The sequence below is a fragment of the Rhinoderma darwinii genome, chromosome 11 (assembly GCF_050947455.1).
Source record: "Rhinoderma darwinii isolate aRhiDar2 chromosome 11, aRhiDar2.hap1, whole genome shotgun sequence".
Lineage (NCBI taxonomy): Eukaryota > Metazoa > Chordata > Amphibia > Anura > Rhinodermatidae > Rhinoderma > Rhinoderma darwinii.
The window spans coordinates 30852457-30875905 of NC_134697.1; the positions used below are offsets into that span (position 1 = coordinate 30852457).

The 23449-nt window shown below is 42.0% G+C and overlaps 1 protein-coding gene across 4 annotated transcripts in view; it reads right to left on the minus strand.

The window, feature by feature from the left end:
- Nucleotides 1-15635: 15635 nt before the first annotated feature.
- IDE (insulin degrading enzyme) overlaps nt 15636-23449 on the minus strand; it is a 96713-nt gene continuing 88899 nt past the window's right edge. For all 4 annotated transcript variants that reach the window (XM_075840991.1, XM_075840990.1, XM_075840989.1 and 1 more), the window contains exons 18-25: nt 22955-23046; nt 21981-22092; nt 21728-21895; nt 21304-21576; nt 20535-20596; nt 18616-18688; nt 18331-18398; nt 15636-17860 (exon numbers count right to left, since the gene is read on the minus strand). In XM_075840991.1, coding sequence (XP_075697106.1) covers nt 17765-17860; nt 18331-18398; nt 18616-18688; nt 20535-20596; nt 21304-21576; nt 21728-21895; nt 21981-22092; nt 22955-23046 — 944 coding nt within the window. In that variant the 3' untranslated portion in view covers nt 15636-17764. The remainder of the gene's footprint in view (nt 17861-18330; nt 18399-18615; nt 18689-20534; nt 20597-21303; nt 21577-21727; nt 21896-21980; nt 22093-22954; nt 23047-23449) is intronic.

The following is a 23449-nucleotide window of genomic DNA, read 5'->3' on the forward strand; positions in this document are numbered from 1 at the left end:
CAAATAAGTTTTACGTTTGTTCGGCTTCGGACGCCTCCTGACGTAATAGCTTGTGTTTTTATTCTTTCTCTCGTGGGTATCGTTGAGTGAAACCGCACCATTGGTATAGACCCTGCCGCGAATTGGTTGACTCTTGGTAAAAAAATTAAAAGGTTATCCCCTCCAACAGGCACCAAGCGATTCAGTTTTAGTCTTCTCATATGTACGTAGTGTCTCCAAATTTTACCAAGTCCTCACAATGGCCATCATGGATCTCAAGAGTCTTCATGCCTCTATATGTTAGGCAGGCCTTCATTGGAGTCAGCAGAATTCGCCCTCCTTTTTTCTTTTGGATCCTGGTCATGGTGGTGGTTCAGTTTTCTACCAGGACATGGTTATCTTTGGTTTATCCAAGGCCTAATACACGCGACTGTCTTGGTTTTGAGATCTGCAAAACCACGAATCTGTTGCAGTCCATTTGTCCACAAAAAAACTTTTGTTGTTCATCCGTGGGTCATCAGGAATCACTGATTCACAGCAAAAAAAAAATTGTAATTAGTTTGTGAAGCCGGAAAAATGGGATTGTAAAATAACTTGTCCTGAGTTTTTGCGGGCCGGTTTGTAACGCCTACGCGGATCTATGAAAACCACAGTCGTGTGATGGGGCCATAGAGATATATTGCAGACACAAAAGCACGATTGTGTGCATGAGGCCTGTGGTTGCTTCTTTGTTTCTGGGTTTTCTGCTCCCATTGTTTTTGTATTAACTGATAAACCTGGTGCCGTTTGGAAGGCTGCAGTCTGCAGAGGAGAAGCTGATTTTATTTTTTTGTTCCTCATGTCAGCCAATGAATCAAAGAAAAAAAATCTCTCCTGAAAAGCCTTAGGGCCTGTCGGGTTAACCCCTCAGCGGAAAGTGAAACGGAAACTTCCGTTTCCCTCACCATTGAACTCAATGGTGACGGAGACCTAGCTAATGGTTTCCGTCTGTCACCGTTGTGACAGAGTTCCGTTGTTGTGGACAGAATCCATAGCACAGTCGACTGACGGAACAACTCAGCGGAAACTAACGGTGATGTGAAGACGCCCTTAAAGCGGTTGTCCGGTTTTAGCAAATTTAATGTTATTTTTTTCTATAATCAAAATATTTACAATTTTCAAATAAATTTTGTGTATTCATCCCTCTTGGTTTTCAAGAGCTCTGCTTGTTGTCATTCAGTAGAAACATTCATTGTTTACTTCCAGTGGATACAATTCTGTCCATGGTCATGTGATGGACACACAGGTGCACGGCTCGTAACAGTATGTGTATCAGGGCTTTGTCCTCTAATGATCCCAGCACCTGTGTGTCCATCACATGACCAGGACAGAATTTTATCAACTGGAAGTAAACAATGAATGTTTCTACTGAATGACAACAAGCAGAGCTCTTGAAAACCGAGAGGAAATAACAAAGTATAATGGAAAATTGTATAACTTTTTTAATTATACAAAAAATAACATTAATTTGCTGAAAGTGAACAACCCCTTTAACAAAAATCGACCTAACATGTAGTCTCAGCTTAATTTATGGACCGCTTTACCTCCTTCTCCTCTAAAGACCCACTTATATGAATCCAACAATGAGTGGAAGAAAGTGGTCCTGTACCCTAGGCTCTACGTTGCGCATCTCAGGGAATACACGCCATGTCTTTAGGGGTTACGAACAATGTCCGGACTTTTTAATCTTTTAAGAAGAGCAGCTGGCACTTAGAAACACTGGCCTAGGCAACCACACAACCCCTGATCTGCTCCTGCAAAGCTTTTAAGGCCTCATGCACGCGACCATAGCCATGTGCACGGCCGTGATTTTCGGGTCAGCCGGCAGCGGAGTGTCACCCGCATGCCGCCTGCAAATCGCGGGCCGTGCACATGGCCGCGTGCATTATTTCCTATGAGCCTGGACTGCAGAACACGGCCGTAATAAGACATGTCTGTTCTTTCTGCAGTCCGGGCTCCTGGGCCATGCACGGACCCTGGAAACCACGGTCGTGTGCATTGCCCCATAGAAATTAAAGGGGCCGCAATTCTCCCGTGGATTTTTGGGGGGAATTGTGGCTGCAAAAGCATGTTCGTGTGCATGGGGCCTAATAATTACTAGGAGTGTTGCAGGAGAGGGTCTCAGTTGTGTAGGATGCAGGACTGCCCACTCTTCAGGCCGTTCTTATAAAATTCGGGAAAAGCACTGATGCCGAGCTTCACTTTACACCTAACCGATTGTGATACTGATCGCTAATACATAAACAATGTTCACAATGATTTTGGTGACCCACACAATGAACATTCTTACATCTGGTCTTTTTTGTTCAAATCTTACCAATAATCACTACTTTATAAATGCAACTTCAAGGGTGCATATACCGTTCTGCAATCGGCCACAATATTATTTATTCCACATACAGCATTGAGTATCCTTGTAAATGCATATTGTACTGATGCAGAGTTACAGCCTGTATTCTAGTCCAGAGCTGCACTCACAGTTCTGCCATTTGTTATTGAAAACAGTCAACAAGCTTGTTGACAGACACACCCCTAAGCTCTGCTGAGCTTCTATGATGCTGTTGGACAGTTTTTTTCCTACATCCGTTTACTCTACAGTGTGTGGTGTAAAGACTACACTTTCCAGGATTCAAATCACAAGAGTAAGCTCTGGCTCGACACTGAGCAAGCAGAGGTGCTAGAAAATGTGAACGCTGAAGCCCGCAGAATTGTGAATGCAGCTTTGAGCTATGATACAGGCTATAACTCAGGTAAGTGATGTACAAGTAAAGCGACGTATTTACAGTTACTCAACTATATATGTAGATGGAATCTGTAAAGTGGTCTTTAAAGTGAACATGTCCTTTAAGGCTATAACTAGACTTGTACTGAGTTTTGGAACATAGAACTCAACACTGTATCACTAGTATTGCATCACGCAATATGTGTTGCTTATTATATGGGGCCGTGACCTGCGCAAGTCTTTGCATTGCCAGGCATTTACATGGTACACAAAGCCCTAGTGCAACCTACCGGTCAACCAAGACTACTTATTTTATTGTTAATATAAATGTTTGAGTTTTGAATATTTTGGGCAGCTTTTTGGATTTTTAGTAATACAGGAAAAAAAATGATCAAATCTCTACTGATGAGGATCTACTGGAGAAGCATTTGAGTTAATGTGAACTTCAACTTTTTGTAACATATATAGATAAAATTCCTTTGTAGAGGGGTCTCCAACCTGTAACCAACTGTCATGGCATGCTAAGGGCTATAGGGCTAAGGGGGCCACAGGTTGGAGACCACTGCCTTATCAGTTTGGTTGTTGGTCCTATTGGCAGCAGATAATTGAAAATATGACGTTTGAATAGCTATGGGGCTTGCTTGATTAGCCGATCTACTAGCAGGAATGATTGTGTTCCTGCAGGGGGAGCACTGACCGCCTACTCTTATTGAGCCCCATAAAGCTATGTACAGTATAATGTTGGGTAATCTCCACAAAAATGGAGGCTCCGTTTAACTTCTCAGCTAAATAACATACACAATGGGGGATTTGCCCAAGAGGAAAAAGGGCAGGTAAATAATTGCAACTAATTTGTAATGTTGGTGGTTTTTGTTTTTTAATGTGATGTACAACTCTGATTCCCATATACTAATAGAATTGCTTTCTGAACCTCTTATAACAGTTTGGTTCTTTTAAAGCACACAAAGAAGTTTATTAAAGGGGCTGTGCAGAGTTAATAAAAAAAAAAAAATCAATCAGATGCTTTTCTTCTTCTTTTTTTTTAGCAGAAATAGCGTCTCTCTTGTCTATGGGCTGTGTTTGGTATTGCAGCTCTGCTCCAGTTGACTTTTTTTATGATTCTGTACAACCCTTTTAAGAGGAAAATAACTTTGGCCTTATTCACACGAACGTGTGCGTTTTGCGCGCGCAAAAAAAACTATGTTTTGCGCGCGTTGCAGTTTTGTGTGTCATCAGTGAATGGTGCGTGGCTGCGTGATTTTCAGGCATATGCCATCCTTATCACACGCGGTTTAGAAAAAGAAATTAAGGAAGTGCTTTTATTTTTTCTTCATTTCTTTATCTACTCTTGCGAGAATCACGCGGAAGTGCTTCCGTGTGCCGTGCGCGATTTTCACGCACCCATTGACTTCAATGGGTGCGTGATGCTCGAAAAACGGCCAAGTATAGGACATGTTGTGAGTTTTACGCAGCGGACATACGCTGCGTGAAAATCACGGACTGTCTGAACGGCCCCATTCACTAACCTAGGTCCGTGCGACGCGTGTGATTTTCACGCACGTATCACGGACGTTAAACACGTTCGTGTGAATAAGGCCTTTCTTTGTTCTGGAATTTCACACAGATATAGAAAGAGTGAGGAACAAGGTAAGGTAAGAAAAATAAATTACATGTCAGGCCCTTCTCACATCACGTTAGGGGTTTCCGCTGGAGGTATACGTCGGGAAGATCCCCGACATATCTCAGACAAAAGGCCCAAACGTATTTCACTGTATGACTTCAGTAGTTTTGCCAGGTCCAGTCCCTAGGCAACGTATCCCACTGTGCGTTTATGGATTTATATCGCTGGATTTGGCGAGCAGAGCATCAGCTGATGCTCCGCTCGGGGACTCCAGCACTCTTCCTGATGTCACTGTCCATATATGGACAGTAACTTCAGGAGACCAGAATCCCGAGACAGAGCCATAGCGTGCTGCTCAGGGACTCCAACACTGTGGAAGCTCCTGACTTCACAATCCCTATATGGATAGTGATGTTGGGACCTCCCCAAGGTATACGTTTAACGTATACCTATGGCGGATGCCATACAGTGGCCTCCGTCACCCATATTTAAAAAAAAATGTATGCTGTGTGGTATATGTTTTATTTTTTTTTCTGCGGGATCCTTCAGGATGGAATAGCATAGTCTACTACGCTACTCAAAAAAAGTAACACCGATGTATACCAGCCCGACGGAGGCCAAAAGGACACTTTTTTTGGTCTCCGTCGGGATAATGGGGCCCTATGGACGCTTTTATTGTGTACGTCGGGAGTCTTCCCAATGTACCAGATCAACGTGTGAATGGGGCCTAATTTCTGCAGAAATCTTTTACTGGCCATCTGGGGTGGTCTAGGATTAGAATAAATGGGCCTTTTTTTCTTTTTTCTCTTTTCTCCTGAAAAAACGGTGCTACGTTTGTCCATAACTGGTGTCTGGGACCAAGGTGCGCAAACCAATCACTTGAATGAGCTGCAACACTAGACACAGCCCATGGACAGGAGTGGTGCTGTTTCTGGGCAAGAAAAAATACCTATTTCTAATCCTGAAAAATACCCTTTATGATCTCCCCTGAGTTCTGCTTACAGGGCTGTAGATAATGTCTAGAGGACAGGACAAGCTGTTTTCTGAATGGAAGCTGTAAATATATAGTCCTGTAATTCGCTAGGAATTGGTGACCTCAATGAAGCCTGATGTGTCCTTTCTCAAGAGACTAGTGAAAGAGTATTTAGGAAGGGGTGTCACCTAAAGTGAATGGGCGTGAGCTGTAACACCAGACATGACCATGGACAAGAGTGGTGCGGTTTTGGGGGAAACAGACAGACGCTTTTTTTTTTTCTAATTCTCGTCAACCCTTTGATTTTCTAATGTTACCACTGAAAAGAGAATGAGGAAGGTCTGAACTATACATATATGCCATTGTTATGCCACCCATTTAAGTAAATACAAATGGAAATATTCAAAGAGACCTGTATAGGCTCATAAATATGGCCTACATTTGAATATTTTTGGTTTTGCAATATTTTTCTAGAATATACAGTTTGACACATGGGCCCCTTTTTATATCTGAATCTTCTAGTGAATTTGCCATATTCTCATCCATATCATCACAACGATGCAGCGAATTAATGAACTTCATTCATTTAAATTTTTGTATAGGCCACTGGATCGATGTCCGACTCCTAAGATTGGGTTCCCGCAGTGCAGATTTGCTGCAGATTTTGCATGCGTTTTTTTTGTTTGTTTTGTTTTTTTTAGCCAAAACCAAGATTGGAACCTAAACAGAAGAAATATATAAAGAAAGGCCTTATAGGTCTGGCTCTACTGGATCCAATTCTGAATTTAAAAAAAACCATGCAAAATCTGCACTGTGGGACCCCAACCATAAAGTGCCTTAAAACATGACTCAAAATATTTTCCAAACCAATTGGTAGACTGCGTTGTTTCGGAGAGGTTGTCATCAGCGGGCTTCTCATTGGCTGTGCGAGACGCTCATGTGTTTTAAGGTTTTTAAGGGGTTGGACATTGACTTACAGGGTAGGTACCTATGGGTGGCGCAAGATGTTTTCTTCCTTCTGGTGAAAGTGATATTTAGCATCTTTCTTCCAGGGAGCATTGCCCTAAAGTCTCTCTACCTCTCGGTAACCGAATCTATCCTCAAGAAAGGTATGGATTCTCATTGCAAAGTCCTCTGTATAATGTTTTCTCGATTGCAACTTGATGAACTGGAGCAGAGTCTTGGCAACTCATGTAAATAATATAATTTAGAGATGCTACACTACACGTATGCCATAGTTATGTAATCTACGTCTAACTGCAAAGTTACCAACTTGAGAAAACCTGTGAACAGACTTGATTATAAAAAAAGTAAAAATGAATAAGAGTCTGGTTTTGACAGCCCCATTTTCGTATGTGCCCCTTTCAGAGTAAGGGGGGGGGGGGGGGGGGATTCAGACGAACGTGTATTGGGTCCGTGCGGGCCGCGTGGTTTTCACGCGCCACGCACAGACCAATACAAGTCTATGGGGCAGTACAGACAGTCCGTGCTTTTTGCGCAGCGTTTGTCTGCTGCGCGACATGCTCAATATCTCCGTGTATTTCGCGCATCACACACCCATTGAAGTCAATGGGTGCGTGAAAACCACGCAGGTCGCACGGGAGCACTTTCGTGCGAACCGACTGAAACAGCGCACCAGCTGTCAAAAGGATGAATGTAAACAGAAAAGCACCACGTGCTTTTCTGTTTCCAAACATCCAAACGGAGTGTCTTTGAGATGAGCGAACCCGGACAACCGAACCGAACTTCACCGGGTTCGGCCGAACTCGTTTTGGCCGAACCCGGCAAAAAAAATTCCGGTACGCGACGTCAGGAGATAGTCACTGTCCAGGGTGCTGAAAGAGTTAAACTGTTTCAGCACCCTGGACAGTGACTTCCGATCCCAATATACATGAACGTGTAAAAAAAAAGAAAATTCTGACTTACCGAGAACTCCCGGCTTCTTCCTCCAGTCTGACCTCCCGGGATGACAATTCAGTCCAAGTGACAGCTGCAGCCAATCACAGGCCAAGCACAGGCTGCAGCGGTCACATGGACTGCCGCGTCATCCAGGGAGGTGGGGCCAGATGTCAAGAGAGGCGCGTCACCAAGGCAACGGCCGGGAAGTTCTCGGTAAGTACGAACTTTTCCTTTTTTTTTTAACAGGTTTCTCGATATTGTGATCGGCATTCACTGTCGAGGGTGCTGAAAGAGTTATTGCCGATCAGTTAACTCTTTCAGCATCCTGGACAGTGACTGACGTTGACTAGACTCATCTCTATGATGGCGGCTGCGCGAAAATCACGCAGCTGCGCATCATACATGGATGACACACGCAGCTGTCAAGTGGTTTTGGCGCGCGCAAAAACGCAACGTTCATCTGAATCTGCCCTAAAGCTAATGGGGGGGGGGGGGGGGGAAGTGGTTGTTTGTGCCTCCTTATTGGGAAACCTCCAGCATATAAGACCATGTGACTAAGGTCTATCATTCCCATAGGAATTCTAGATCTGTCCCTCATTATCCTCCTGTTTTGGGTCTGATTATCCTATTTAGTAATTTATTGGGATGGTTTCTCTGGTCATGGAGGTACTGAAGAAATGACTTAACATGGTGTCATTCATATGAACTGCCCGTGGTTACCTTTCCCATCATTTGGTAACCGTTCTGTGTTGTTGTTCTGAGAACCCATTAACTTTGTTCTACGGTTTTAATTTTCAAGACATTGATTCCCTGAGCACGTGAGCCAAGAGCTGTCATTAAACGTAAGTTGCTGTTTTTTTGGCTACTGTTAAAGTAACACATTTTCTTCTGTAAACATGATTTTACTTTTTGATGTTAAATATTAATAAAATATAGATTTCCAAATAAAACGTTCCGAATCTTAAGACAGAGCTGACAAGCGGCCACTAGACAAAGTTCAGTCGCAACACCAGGTGAAACCACCATTGTTTTTTTCTCACCTCACTGACCAGTGCTGCATAGATGCGTGACATCAAGGTCCCTTAGAATGATGTGTAACAATACTACAACTCTATCTCTATACTCCATTACTAAAAGTATGTGGACACACATTCTGATAAGTGGCTTTGGCCACTTCAGCTATATCCTTTGCTAACAGGCACATAAAATCAAGCACACCACCATGTAAACTTCATTGGCCCATATGTGCGCACACAGCGTAAATACTGCAGAAGTTCACTCTGGATTTTCTGCGCAGTAATTATTTTTTCACAAGAGAAATTGACAGGCTGCAAACAAATAAGCAGTGATAGGTGGACCCAGGAGGAAGGAGTTGTTGTTCCTTTGTTTCCCATTCCTTTTTAATCCACTAATGGCTTTGGCTTGAAAATCTGCAACAACTATGGAATGTGGGATTCCAGCCTAAAGGACCCCCCAGAGAGGAGGATGGGGGACCAAAAGTCCCCTGAATTGCCCCATAAGAATGGAGCGCATGCTGTGCCAACACTCCATTCATTTCTATGGGACTTTCAGGACTGCTTTCTACAGCAGCTCCATAAAAATAAGTGGAGGTAGCAGAGCATGCGCACCATTCTCACGGAACACTTTGGGGGATTTTTAGTCCCTGGTTCATCGCTGGGGGTCCCAGCAGTGGGCCTCCCAGTGATCACACATGTATCCCCTATCATGTGGATAGGGGGATACATGTGAATGTGGGGAAACCCCTTTAAGGCATTATAATAGTCTTGCTTTTTTCTATACATACTTGTTCATACATGAAACTGTATATTAGGGAAGGTGACATCTCCCTTAACCTTGATAAGCCCACGTTCCCTTCCTGAAAGATCTCGGCTAGGCCAGGATCACACACATGCAGTTTTGTTTCTGGCTATTTTTTCCTTTTGGATCCACTTCTCACTTTGTTTTGGTGCCGCTTTTTTAAGCCAGTTTGTGTGATCCTGGTCTAAGTGTTCAGAAAGTCTCCAAGTTCTATCCATCTAGAGTAATACAGTAACCAGAAGACAGGGAGCTAATCTAACCTCAAATCTTAAACAAAATCATTTAATTTAGTAAGATTTGAGGTTAGATTAGTGCTTGAGAGGAGAGCGGCTACAGACTGACCCGACAGAGTGGGTGACTGCATCCCAGAATACCCTCCATGCCATGTAATAGAACATCTTGCTTGTTGCAGATTTGGCATAAATGTATAGACTATCAGATTTGGCCAGCGAGAAATCAAATTACTGCATTTTCCTTGGCAGATGCGGCTTTGAACCAGAATGTCTGGACTGGCACTGTTATAAAAGACTGGTTACTATGACAACTGAATGGCATGAAACACTGATTTGTCTATGGGAAATGAACAGTAACACTCAATTGTATCTCAGTCCTAACAACTGGGCGGCAGAGCGTTGAGAATTTTAAGGGCTTACTAAACTCTGTCACAATTGCTTTTCATACTATTCCTTCGTAAAAGGAGGTACAGATGTGCTCTGAACTCTACAAAACAAATTACTGGTCAATCTACCACCCAAACATACATAATAGTGGCCTCCGTTATCAAAATGGTCTGGTCTTGTTGCCCATAGCAAAGCTTTTATATGATCATTTTAGTCACAGGAGGGGGAGCTCTGATTGTCGAAGGGCTACATGGAAATTGTGTGTGTGCTAGTTTTGATAAATGAGGCACATCATCTCCATCATGACAATTAAATGACCTGACTAAAAGAGAAATAATAACTTTTTGTGGGGTTTATGTACAGTCTTCCTAGCGAGCTCGTGACTGGTTTATGTTTATATACAGCAGCCAATTTGAAAGGGCAGAACTAGTGCGGGAAGGTAAAGAGCAGTGGCCTGAACCAATGGTGAGACAGGAGGTGGATTTCAGACTACCTCATACTTCATAGACACCAACAAACTAGCCACAGATCACTGCTCGCTCTCCGGATTGGTCAGTTCCTTTCAAAAGACATTTACGGCCACTAAGGAGCTTAAAAGCTAACTTCATATTGGGCTTTAGTCACGAAGGCCTTATTTACACAAACGTGTTTCACGTCCGTGATACGAGTGTGAAAATCATGCGCGTCGCACGGACCTAGGTTAGTGAATGGGGCCGTTCAGTTAGTCTAATTTTCACACAGCGTGTGTCCGCTGCGTAAAACTCACAGCATGTCCTATACTTGGCGGTTTTTCGCGCATCACCCACCTATTGAAGTCAATGGGTGTGTGAAAATCGTGCACGGCCCACGGAAGCACGTCCGTGTGCCACGCGTGATTCGCGCCACAGTAGATAGAAATTAAGGCAAAAATAAAAGCACCTCTTTTTCTAAACATCAAAACCGCGTGTCATAAGCATGGCATATGCGTGAAAATCACACAGCCACGCACCATTCACTGATGACACATGGAACTGCAACGCGCGCAAAAAGCAGCATTTTTTTTTTTGCACACGCTCATGTGAATCCGGCCTAAGAGACAGATTAAGAAATGAATAGTTACAGAACGTTGTACCAAAAAAATAATAAATAATTTAAGATAAATGACGATGTGTTCAAAAATGCATATATAATTTTTTTTATTTTTATGTAGCAGGTAGCAAATCACAATCGCATGAAAGAAAAGTTGTGCTGAAAGAGTCTTTGCAACACGTGATAAAATCCTGAAAAACGCAACACGTTAAGACTAAGGTAAAAAAAAACATGCAAGTCTAAGAGCCCTCCTTAGTGTGATGTCAGCTCTGCCCATGGTGGTTCACTTTAACAGATGAGGAAGGTTCGCTCTCCTCCAGTAAGAACCACCGTCTGCCTTTCTACTTTCAGGAGGACTTAGCAGGAGTGAGTTTTTGTTTCGGAAGTTGTCGGGTGGGACAGCCACTTTAGTTATTTAGCGCTGATGTACCTAAATACCCTGACAAGCTTTCTAAAAGATTGCTACGCAAGATACACTAACCCTGTTACCATGACGACAGTAACATACAAAGCACTTTGATACAACAGCGAACATAGATGTTAATTTATATTTATTAATTGTACCAACATGACATACAATTCAATGCCACGTGTCGCATCAACACAGGATACCTACGGCCTGAGCTGCTAGTAGTAAGTGCGGTGGGTAGTCTGGTATTGCTTTTGTAAGACTGCAGCTATGGATTTGCTCCAAGGGACCCATTAATATGCCTGAGATCACTCAGTTTTGTAAATGGTATACAAAAAAAATAAAATAATAGCATACACTACAGCCAAGTTATCTGACTGCATGACATCGAGCAGCTCCTGCATTCGAGAAGCCTATTTTCTTCATTTATCTTCCAATGTTTGACACGAGCTTCTTTATAGGAGACGGCCCCCACCACGCCACTGCCGAGTGTGGCTGAAAATATCAGATGACAAATTGCTGCATATTTCAGGACATCAACAGGGACAGGACATAAGCCCTGCTGTGCCAATTTTTAGAGAATCTTTTTGGACCAGTAATAGTCTTTGAATCCACAGGTCGTGCACAAAAAGAACAATAGATTTTTCTTTAACTATATTCAGATGGAAAATGTTCATGCACATGATTAAGACATTGTATGGAGCGGTAATAAGCCCCCCCCTTAGGGTATGTGTACATATAGTGTTACAGGCATATTTCGGGGCATTTACGCCCTGAAAAAAAACTAAAACTGTTTGTAGGCGTTCTGCTTCCATCTGCCCATTTATTTCAATGGGAAATACGGCGTTCTGTTCCGACAGGTTTTTTGTTTTAACATTTTCAAAAAAATGGGGTGTAAAAAGATGCCTGCAAAAAAGTGCATGTCACTTCTTGAGCTGTTTTTGGAGCAGTTTTTCATGGACTGTAGAAAAAAACGCTCCAAAAACATCCGTAAAAAACGTGAGTGGCTTAAAAAAAAAAATTTAAAAAAAAAATGAAAATCAGGAGCTGTTTTCCCTTTAAAACAGCTCCATATTTTCAGACGTTTTGGATTTTGTGTGTGCACATACCCTTAAATGTGCATGGGGCCGACGACCCACCTATGCCTTCACTTTCATAAAGATTTTTTTTTTTCTGCGGAAACAGGACAGAGAAAATAATTGGCATGCTGCAATGAACCCCAGAATATAGAGGCCACCGACGGAGCATTGTACAGTGGCAGATTTGGTGTCTAGGGCTCCATAGTATGGAGCAGCAGGGTACTCCACATCTCCCCCCAACACATGTCTGCCGTGTACATCTGGCCCTAGGTTGAAAAAGTCATGAACACTGGAGATTGGACTGATCACAATTGGTTTAGTTTATCACTGCTCAACATTAGATCACAAGGAATTGAGACATAATATGAACACTGACCACGTGGAGTGGCCTTGAGTGTAAACAAACAAAACAAATGGACTTATATGGATCTATTGCCAGAGTACAATTTACCATTCAGTGGGGGAGGTATATAAAAATAGTGCAAGGATAAAGTGGAAATTGAAGACCACAACCACTTCACTGGTTGGCATGGACAATTCATCCACTTATCTCGTCCTTTGATAAGTTACCTCCAGTATTTCCATGTCCATTTGCATTGCGGTGGCAAACATAAAAGCCAGAAGCATGGCAATCTAGAATAAAACAAAGCGTTTGGCAAAACCTATACAGAAAATAATGGACAATGTGTGTTTGTTCCCCCGTCGCCATTCTTTAAGACCATCACAAGATTAGTCACAGACTAAGAAGTGTAAAGTTCTATGCAAATTAAAGCCTATTTCTATTCGCCATCCCATTGGTGCATAGAGAACTGTCAAAAGATATATTTATAAACTTGTAAGGCAGCATCAATATCTAGTAAGGCTCCAGTCAGAGTTCATGTACCAGTACGGATGTCAGTCGGTTCTAGGAACTGTAACCCCAAGAGGTAGAAGACCAATGCAGTTACCAAGTTGCTGTGTGTGTCACAACCCAGTTCCTCTTTACATGTTCCTTTGGCCTCTACATAGAACATGACCTTACAGATCAGGAACATCCCAGTTTGATACACTACTAGAAGATGTAAACCTAAAATTGGGATGAGAGATGTATCTAAGGAATTCTTTCCACCCTTCCTGTAAGAGCCGTGTGTTATCCCACAGAAAATATTTATTTAGGATTTCCTGGAAAATATTTGTTGGGTCTCCTGAAGACAACCCCTTTAAAATAAAGACCAGCCCAGCGATCAGTGGCTATTGCCAGGGGCAGCTGCTGCAGGGGAAATGTAGTATTACACGCAGCAATTCAAATAAATAGGCGACCATATAATACATAGGTTAGCAGGATCAGCAACAGCCTCTTTCCAAGCATCTCTCTTCCCTGGCTCGTAGGGTGGGGCCCGAGAGGAGGACAACCACCCCCCAACTTATCCATATTCTTCAATAGGGCATATGTGAAGGGGGTGACCTCCTGAGACAACCCCTTTAATATTGGGGTGCATGGCTATGATATTTCTAGGTACAAAGTAGCCATAGGGAAGGCAATGATTTTGTGGGGTTTGGTGCTCCAGGCCATGAATTTTAATAGTTAATAGAACAGCTTTTAAATCCACGTGATCCGGCCATTTCCAGCCTTGGGATTGATATAGTTGGTGAATGGAGGAGGAGACCATGGCAAGTTTTCTAGTTTGTTTTTTCTCTAGTGTAGATGTGAAGAGGGCCGTCAGCTCTCCTGACATTACTGCTTCACTAAATACTTTTATTCTCAATATTAAAAATGGAATTGAATAAATACACAACAGGGCGTTACCACCCCTCATTAATAGGGGGTGTCCTTACACATAATTGCTGTCAGTGGGACTTCGACAATCTTATACGGTGTAGGGAACATCCGTATTGACAAGGGATATGCCAACGTCAAGTGGTCCATTTATTCATATATTTCCAGGAGGAATTTTATTTCATGGGAGAACATTTTTACTAAAACCGACATTTCAGGAGAGCGGACAGGTCTTCTTTAACCCCTTAGTGACCAGCCTATTTTGGACCCTATTTTGGACCCTATTTTGTTTTTCTATAGTTGCATTCAAAGAGTTGAACTTTTTTTTATTTCTCCATCCACATAACTGTATGAGGACTTGTTTTTTGTGGGATTAGTTGTACTTTTTAATGGCACCATTTTGGGGTACCCTGAAATTCCACCATTGTTCTATGCGTTTTAAATTACGCCGCACAGTGAACGGCGTGAAATAACACGTTACTTTATTCTATGGGTCGGTACGATTCTGGTGCTACCACATATGTAGAGTTTTTTTTTATGTTTTACTACTTTTCGCATTCTAAGAGCCGTAATTTTTCCGTCAATGTAGTGATATGAGGGCTTATTTTTTGCGGGATGAGACGTAGTTTTGAGGTACATGAGTCTAAGGGTATGTTCACACGCAGTGACCAAAAAAAGTCTGAAAATACGGAGCGGTTTGACTTTGTAAAATACGCCGCAAAAAACGTGAGTTGCTACAGCCGTTTTTGGAGCTGTTTTCAATGAAAAATTCCTCCAAAAAGCCCCGAGAAGTGACACACTATTTCGCTGGCGTTTTTTTAAGCGCCGTATTTTGACAGCGACGCATAAAATTAAGGCTCGTGTGTGGGAACAGAACACCGCAGAACCCATTGAAAGCAATGGGCAGATGTTTGTAGGCGTATTAGGGGCGTTTTCTCAGGCGTAAAATGCCCGAATTACGTCTGAAAACACTGCGTGTGAACATACCCTTATTGATTAACTTATGACTTTTGGGGGGCAATGGAAAAATAAAAAATGGTTTAAATTACATATTAACTTTATTGTTTGGGTCATTACGGTCGCGGCGATGCCATATATGTGTACTTTTCTACACCTACAAACTAAAACAACCTTTTTTTTTTTCCTATAAAGGATTAATTTTTTTACTGTAATTTGTATTTCACATTTATTACTTATTTTATTAGTCCCACTAGGGGACTTTACTGTGCGATCTTTAGATTGCCGAAGTATACCAAAGCATTATAGCAGCAATAATGCTCTGGTATAGTCCGTATAATGGGGTGCCCCGGCTACCATGGCACCCCATCGAAGGCCCGCAATTGCATTTGCGGGCCAACGATGGGTGAGAGGGAGCTCCCTACCTCTGTAGGCAAGTTAAATGCTGGTTGCTACTGATCGGACGTTTAACCCGTTAAATGCCACAATCTACTTCGACCGCGGCCATTTGACAGCCGTGCTCCTGCTCAGACAGCCAAGCCCCGGCTCCAGCCTTGCATGGGACACCCGTGCAGGACAGACTGAAAAAGAGATGGCCTAGCTTAAGGCCCCCTAGTGACAAGGTGTTTTGATGGTCACTAAGGGGTTAAGAAACTACAGTATTGGGACTTCAGAAACAAGTAAATAAACAGACCTTTCTGAATAAAACGTTTATTTATAGTGTCTGGGTAACAAATCAGAGAAACCCTGAGACAAGATGCATAGAAATGAAAAAAAAAAAGGGAAATAAATAAATGGTTCGATACATAGTCAGCAGATGTTGGATTATAAAATCTGGATTGTGAAGAATGACTAAAATCGTGGGAAGAGCGAGCATAGATTTGCATATCGAGGCCAAGTCTCTTAAAAGGCACATGAGCCTCAAAGCCAGACATGTAACCCCCCCCCCCCCAAAGAAATAATTTCGTTTACTGCAGAAATATCACCGGTTCTTTATACAGCGGTGATTGATTGTTCAAAGACCGCAAATATATAAGATAAATGTATCAAATAGGACGGTTAAGAAATTATTATGAAGATGTGAGAAATATGCTCATTATGTCCCTTGTGAAAGGAGAACTTCCCCAAGTTTTAACTAAAAGCCCCTTTGGTTGGATTTTTGTTTTTTCTTTTAATCTTATTCCGATGATAAAATATCAGCTCTTGTATTACTGGTCGCTCCAGCAACGCATTCTTGAACATAGTAACCAATCAGAATCTAGGTTCCATGAGGCGCAGCGCCACCACGAGAACATTAAGCCAATGGACAGGAAGTGTTAATGAGGACATAGACGCTGTTCTTCTATTTAGCAGCTTTGTAACTTGGCAAAGGAATTCATTATTTATTTTTTAACCAGACCGGGACCAGGCACCATTTAGCCATTTTTAGCAGACGTTCGTTAAACGGCTAAAAACTTATTTGCAATGTGATTTTAACAATTCTTCTTCATTAGTGCAGGTTTTTTTCTTATGGTCATACACAATTCTAGTTGTTTTTAGGGTTAGTTAAAAAAAATTATTTTTTTTTCAGCTTATTTTTTCTGGTAATAACAGGGTTACCCTAAAATAGACAATGAACATCACAAACAAAGCCGAACATTAATTTTGTTATATTACTTATCGATTTTAGATTAATTGGGTCTGAGCTAGTATTATGACAATGATTGGAGGAGGTTGAGTTTTTTGTGGGGGAATTTTATTTATAATTTTTTATATTGAATTTTTTTTTTTTTCACTTTTTATTAGGGTCTGTTAGCGGACTTTATTTAAACTTATTTTAACTATTTAATTTTTTCCCACTATACTTTCCCACTATAACTGGTGCTGCACAGCAGCCCTCTTATAGTGACTATTGTCACCGTGTTAGGGCTGTGCTGCATATTCCAGCGATTATGTGACCAGTTACATGAATAGAGGCAGTGGTGCCGCCTCCATTCTATACACAGCGCTCATTGAGGAGCGCAGCGTACGTGAGTAAAGAGTAGACAAAACCAGTAAAAACGGCTTCTGCCTTCTCCAGGACCCTGGCAGTTTCTGACCGCCGGGCACCCGACATTCAGCCGCCCAATCACTCGGGCAGCCAGCTTAAACCCCCAGAGTATATACACAGTGGGCGGTCCTCAACCGGTTAACATGCTTAAGGGGCTCAGAGAATAATTTTAGTATTACTCCCAAACTTTTCTATTAATGTGTGTCTCCCAGTAGCAACAGTGCACAAGAAAAATTTGCCAGTTCAGAAGATCCCTTTTTCTGCCCCATTTTTTTTTCTTGCTGTGGCCCCTAGTGCAACATGCTTTTGGTATCTGTAAAGTAAGGGTCGTAGGGGGCAGCAAAAAATTTTGAGGCAACGTGCACCACTGTTAAGACCAGGTATTATAATCCAGGTTTTTCAAATGTTAAAATCTAAGGCTGCATGTAAGTTCTGTTTCTCCATTTCCAAGAAGTCTCAATCATGTCCACTAAGACATTATAAGACTGGGACACCTTCATAAAGAAAAATCTTTCAATCCACAGCAAATTGATGGTATGGTATATGTACACGCACACACTAATAAAAATAAGCATTACAGGTTTTTTTTTTGTATAGGACGCATTGCTGCAATCCAGATAGTTTCGGACACACCATAATTAAAAATAACCTATTCAATTTTAACTAGATTTGTTTATCCTATTTAAGGTCTATTAGGAAAATCCTACTATTGTCATCACAAGGTTTACGCATTCTTAAACCCAATGGAGAACTCCGTGCTTTGATGCTTTCAGTGTCTTCCGGCTTTTGCTTGCATCATAGTTTTGCAGCCATGAAGTTAACATGTGGCTTGACAAGTGGGAAGAGAGGTAGGCTCCGCTTAAACTCGGTCATATTACTGATTACATCGGGCTGAAAAAAAAAGAAAAGCGATCCATGTCACTTGTATGGTCAACATTATGGCATGAACGTACAATGCTCCAATGTTTCAGCTCCTGACATGTGAAAGAAATATTAACTGTCCTCTTTTTCCATTGAGATTAGTCAATTTTCAACTAGTCTACCTCTAAGTCAAAATTCCCTAATAGTCTTCTTAGTAAACCCGACCAGCCAGAACAAAGAGTCCATAAAGAGTGGCTTTATTTCAATGGAAACTGTGCAATACTCAGTGCCCCCCCCCCCCCACTCCACCCAAGATTACAGCTGACTGCCAGGGAAACTGCCCGTCAGAGCACCCTTCTAATAAAAAGTTGCCGTCTGGGGTCGTTTTTACCGAATAACCATCTTGGATTATTCCACCTTATAAAGCCTAGTCTGCAAACCCAGTTGAAGCAGTGCCTGTATAATAAAATTATTTTCAGCTTTACAATACAGAATCGTACCTGTGGAAGAGCTGGTGCTGGAGCAAGATTGACGTCATTTTGACTAGGGAACTCCCCGACGACAGGACCTGGTCAGAAAAAAAAATAAAAATGTTAATGACGCCTGTACAATATCAAAATCCAGAAATATTGGGTTAAGAAGCTGAAGCTTCAGATTGTGCGATCCCTCTACTTTATAAAGATGATAAACTGGCACCGAACAAATATCTGACTGTTAGGACAATGGGCATACCTTTGACATAACCTACCCATCTCCAATATTGGGGGGGGGGCGCTAGTACTCACATGACTCCATCTCTCTGGCGAGCACGTGCACAGACATTTTATGCCTTCTCGGAGCTTCCACAGACAATAATTCCTGAAAAATACAAAATAAACAAACTTGCTTTATTGTCACGTCAACAGAACTGAAACCTCACCAGATCTACACTTTTTACACAAGTAGTTGGAGGCTTATTTTATTCATTTACTCCTGCCACCTTGAACCGTCTATTTTTAGTTGTGGACAATGACATGTAGTTTGCTGGTAGCGAAGATTAGTCACAAAATTAATTCCCTAGTGAGAGACCAATGCAGATCAGGTTGCCAGGAAACAGCCGCTAGCCAGCATTTTAAAATACAAATATTGGTATATAAAACATAGGACATCTATTAATACATCCAATTATTATTAAAACTACGACACTTCTCTATAATTTAAATTTATCGGATTAGGTTTCCATGCAGTTGCATTTTTTTTTGTTGACCACAACCGCATTGAAAAACGCATGCAGTTTTTGGATGCGGTTTTAACTGCACCACAAAGTCTAAATAGACCCCAAGGGTCCTTTTATGTGTGCAGACTATATAGCACATCGTTTACACCTGCAAGCCCTGAATTTACAGGTTACAACAATGTGCTATAAACTATGTTGTGGTCCATTGTTCCCGAGTCTCCTCCGATCCCCCCCCCTGGTTTCACTACATAAGACGGGCACATGCAGGTTTACATGCACGGATGCACTACCAAACAATTTTTAGGTAATTCTGAAAGATACAATCAACGACTAACAAATTATCGTCTTCCATCTGATCGCTGTTCAGGTTTACACCGCCCAATGACTGTAGAAGATCGTTTTGGCAATTATAGCCCCCTGTAAAGGGCCCTTAAGCAAAATATATATATCTCCACCTTTGATTCTGCAGTGGGACCAAAATAGTTTGACTACACAGGGTGTCTGTAAAACACAAACGGTTACCATGGCGGATTCAAAATATTCTACCAAAGTCATTGGCTTCATTTTTAATGCATTGGGACAGCAAAAAGAACTTTGTTGCAAAGGTGACCGTAGCCAGTAACCTCTTTCTTTGGCCTCATGCACATGACCAGGTTTTTTTTTTTGTCCATACGCTATCCGCAATTTTGCGGTTAGCACATGGACCCAATAATTTATATGGCCCCATGCAGATGACCGTGAAGTTCACGAATCCATGTTGGTCTGCAAAAACTCATGATCTGCGAACACGGACAGTAAAATGACATTTCCTGTGATTTACTCGGGATTAGGACCAATTCCAGCCCTCTTTTTTTTTAATGTTCTTTTGCGGATCCGTGAATACGGAGGACACACTGATGCACGGCTTTTTGCAGAACTGAGAAAGCCAATACAGGTTACTCCGATATCAATGTACAGATAGGTATCTCTGCATGAAAAGGCAGATTTGATGTGCGGGACTTTAGAAAGCTGGGTACCCCTGACGACTTGATTGACTGTAATAGTGGCCATAATAAATTTCCCAGAACCCGATAAAAATTCAATTCCTTTCTATAACCGCTTATCAGAAGAAAAAACACAAAGACAGCCCAAAAGGCCTCATTCATAGTGCAGGAAGTTCTGCTGCAGCATGCGTTTTCTTAATATTTAGCATAGTGAAGTCAGTCAACATTCAACCTGTCATCATCCCCCTTCAAAATAGTGGTTGAGATATGGGACACGCATCCTATCAAAGGATCAGAACTGATTAGACGAATTACGATGCTGGTGTGTCAGTTCCTGAAGAAACGGGCCTTATTCTCTGTGTGAAATCTGGGTAATGAAAATGATGGGCTTTGGCTTGGTGTACAGCTCGCTCGTGTCTCATTATTTATTAAATAATGACACAAGATTTTATTTATTTTTTCTGTTAGGACGAACACACTAGGCCCAAGATCAATCTTCAGCTACCTTGTAAAATGTTATGACATCATCCTTGACCAGGGTTTTCAGATACGCCACTTCAACATTATCTACAGAAACAAAAAATAATCCATTTCACTGGAGACCGGCGATTCACAGCCGCAGGCAGAATACACGAGTCATACAAATAACTCTCCTTTCGATAATCACATTTACTTCAGGACATGGGAATACTTGTTACTATTAAACAGGCGGTCGGCTTTATATGATCCCTTCTCACATAAACACATGTAGGGCTCCGCTTACAGCAGGCAATTCAAGGCGATAGATGGCAAGTGATTTAACGGGTTTATAGAAATGATGTGCTTGATGGAAATTGTAACACTTCTGTATATATGGTTATTAAAAAACATGGCTTGGTCTGCAACTCTACATTACACTGGACATCAGTGGTCACATTAAAAAAAAATAAAAAAAATAATACAGCCACGGTGAAGCGTCATCCATCCTAAAGTCACAACCAGGACTAAAGAAACAAAGCTAGACACATTTTTAATTAGTTATATACAGAGCTAGACCTATTGGATGATGCAGGACATCATATGGGTGACATTACCCACTGCTGAATTGTGGTCATGAAACCATGAGTTCCCAGAGGGGGATGCAGCTGCAGACCTGGGCTTTTTTTAAATATAATAGGTGCCTTGTAATGCTTTTCTGTGAAACTAGAATTTTATTATGGCCCCTGCTAATATTAGCTCAGAGTAGGGAGGTTAAACAGCCAAATAAAACCGCACCACCCATGGCCCCGTCTTACCTCTGTCAAAGTGATACTGTTGAGAGATGATTTCCCCCCAGTATTTTGCACATTCAGCGGAGAGCTTCTTTGGCTTGTCCAGGCGCCGGAGTGCTAGGGCCTGGATGTGTTTCTGGAAGGCCTCGTCCATCATCTCCTCCAGCGACTTCTCCATAGTCTTCAAAAAGGCCTCCACCCGGCTCTCTAAATAATGAGGTTGCTTCTCTGACTGAATAATAAATCGCAGTCCCTGGATTCCATTCGCCCTGCGGGGGCCACTGAACACTATGTAACCTTCAGAATACAAAGTTAAAAATAAAAATAATTGTAAAAAAAGTTTTGCTTTCCACTTTTAATTGACTGCAACTTTTCTATAGTGTTTGAAATTTGAGGGTACGGAGGTAAAATACACATTGGTTATTGGCAGTCCGAGCAGGAGGCTCACCTAGCTGTTCCTTGGTGCGCAGCGTGTTGAAGCAGGGCTCAGCAATGATCTGGCAGAACAGCTCGAGAAGCATGTTTTCGGACGTACTCTGCATGTCTGTCTGATAATAGATCTCGATACCACAGTTATTATGAACTTCATTCCGCTGCTGATAGACAAACCAGCCCCCTGTAAATTTAAAGAAATCAGGGTGTCACAAACAACCAGTAGTTGCCTGTTATAGTCCTCACGTGGAGGAGAAACCGTGACTTACTGTCTGGCAGCTGTACTTCTCTGTATCTGACCAGCTGACTTGGGAGCAGGGGTTTAGTGTGAGCATGCTCTATAAGAGTGTCCTCGACCATCTGCATGATGCCTACTGCCGTCTAGGGAAAGAAAAAATTAATTATGACTGAGCGTACTTACCATTTCAGGAGATTTTTTTCAGACTAAGCAGTTTGTGTACATGCGGAATAACACAATTTCTGGCTATTAAAATGGAGCATACAGAGGGAAACTGCTGATAAATGCCATTTTTAATTGTTAGTTTTCCCTGAACTCCGCTCCAAAGAGGAAGAAGACCATCTACTATGTGGTCTCCCATACACTGCCTTCATATCTCTGTAGCACACCCTCAGAAGTCGAATGAAGGAGATTAGGCAGCAGTAATGAGCAGTGTAGCTGTGAATCCAGCACCGGGATGAGATATAACACTTACTAGAAGCTGCAATTGCGTGTGCGCATGCATGTGTCTCTGCCTTCCTCTAGCAGCTCACCCCTCCCCACAGACTGCTATGGGCTATCCACACTAATGGAAACAGAGAGTTGCACTCAACGGTCTTAGTTCGTCCCATAAACTGAATGGAGCGGCAGGGAGAAAGTCTTTCCTCCGCTGCAAGAGGAGCTTGAATGGAGTGCAGTGAGGAGCAGAGGGTTCTGGACCCCGATTATAGTGATCAGTGGGGGGGGGGGGGTATCAGAAACCAGATATTGGACACATATCTTGTAAAATAAGTGAAACATTTTGATCTTGGGACAACACCTTTAACCGGTAAAAATAATGGGTAGTTGCATCAGAGGCTCAGGGAACTGGACAAGTACATGGAATTGCTTCTTTCCAATTTAAATATAGAACAAAAGTTGATGCTACACAACACCCTACAATAGGCCTGGTTGTGGTGTCCCAATCATTCCGTTAATAGGAGTCCGTGACACAACCTTCGTTCTTGTACAGTGTAAATAACCAACCTGCTTTGTTATATTGCCATGGAGAAGGGCTTCAACATGCAACCGGGACAGCAGCTGAGGAATGAAGGCCTTGAGACGAGGAAGGGTAACATCTGAGAGAGACAAGAAAACCATCTTTATAAATACTTCGCTGGTACAGAATTACTGAATAGTGCAGTACCAGTTATCAGGTAAACTCTTGTAGAGGACCAATTTAAGCACAGCAGCAATGGCCACCAGCAACAATACACACAACTAATGGTGAAAATTCTGACACATTGACGTAAGAATGAGGAAACCTTAAATCCAGCTATTATCCTGTAATAGATACAACCATTAAATACACGTCCCTTCTAGAAAAGAAAATGCGAAATTTACATTTCATAAAACAGCTTTTTACTGAACAGAATTATATGGACACAAAACACATTTTATGGTTAAAGCCGTGCTATAGCAGAATTCAATCTATTGTTCCCGGTTACTAAGGTTATTTTAAAGCTAGCCATAGACTTCAGC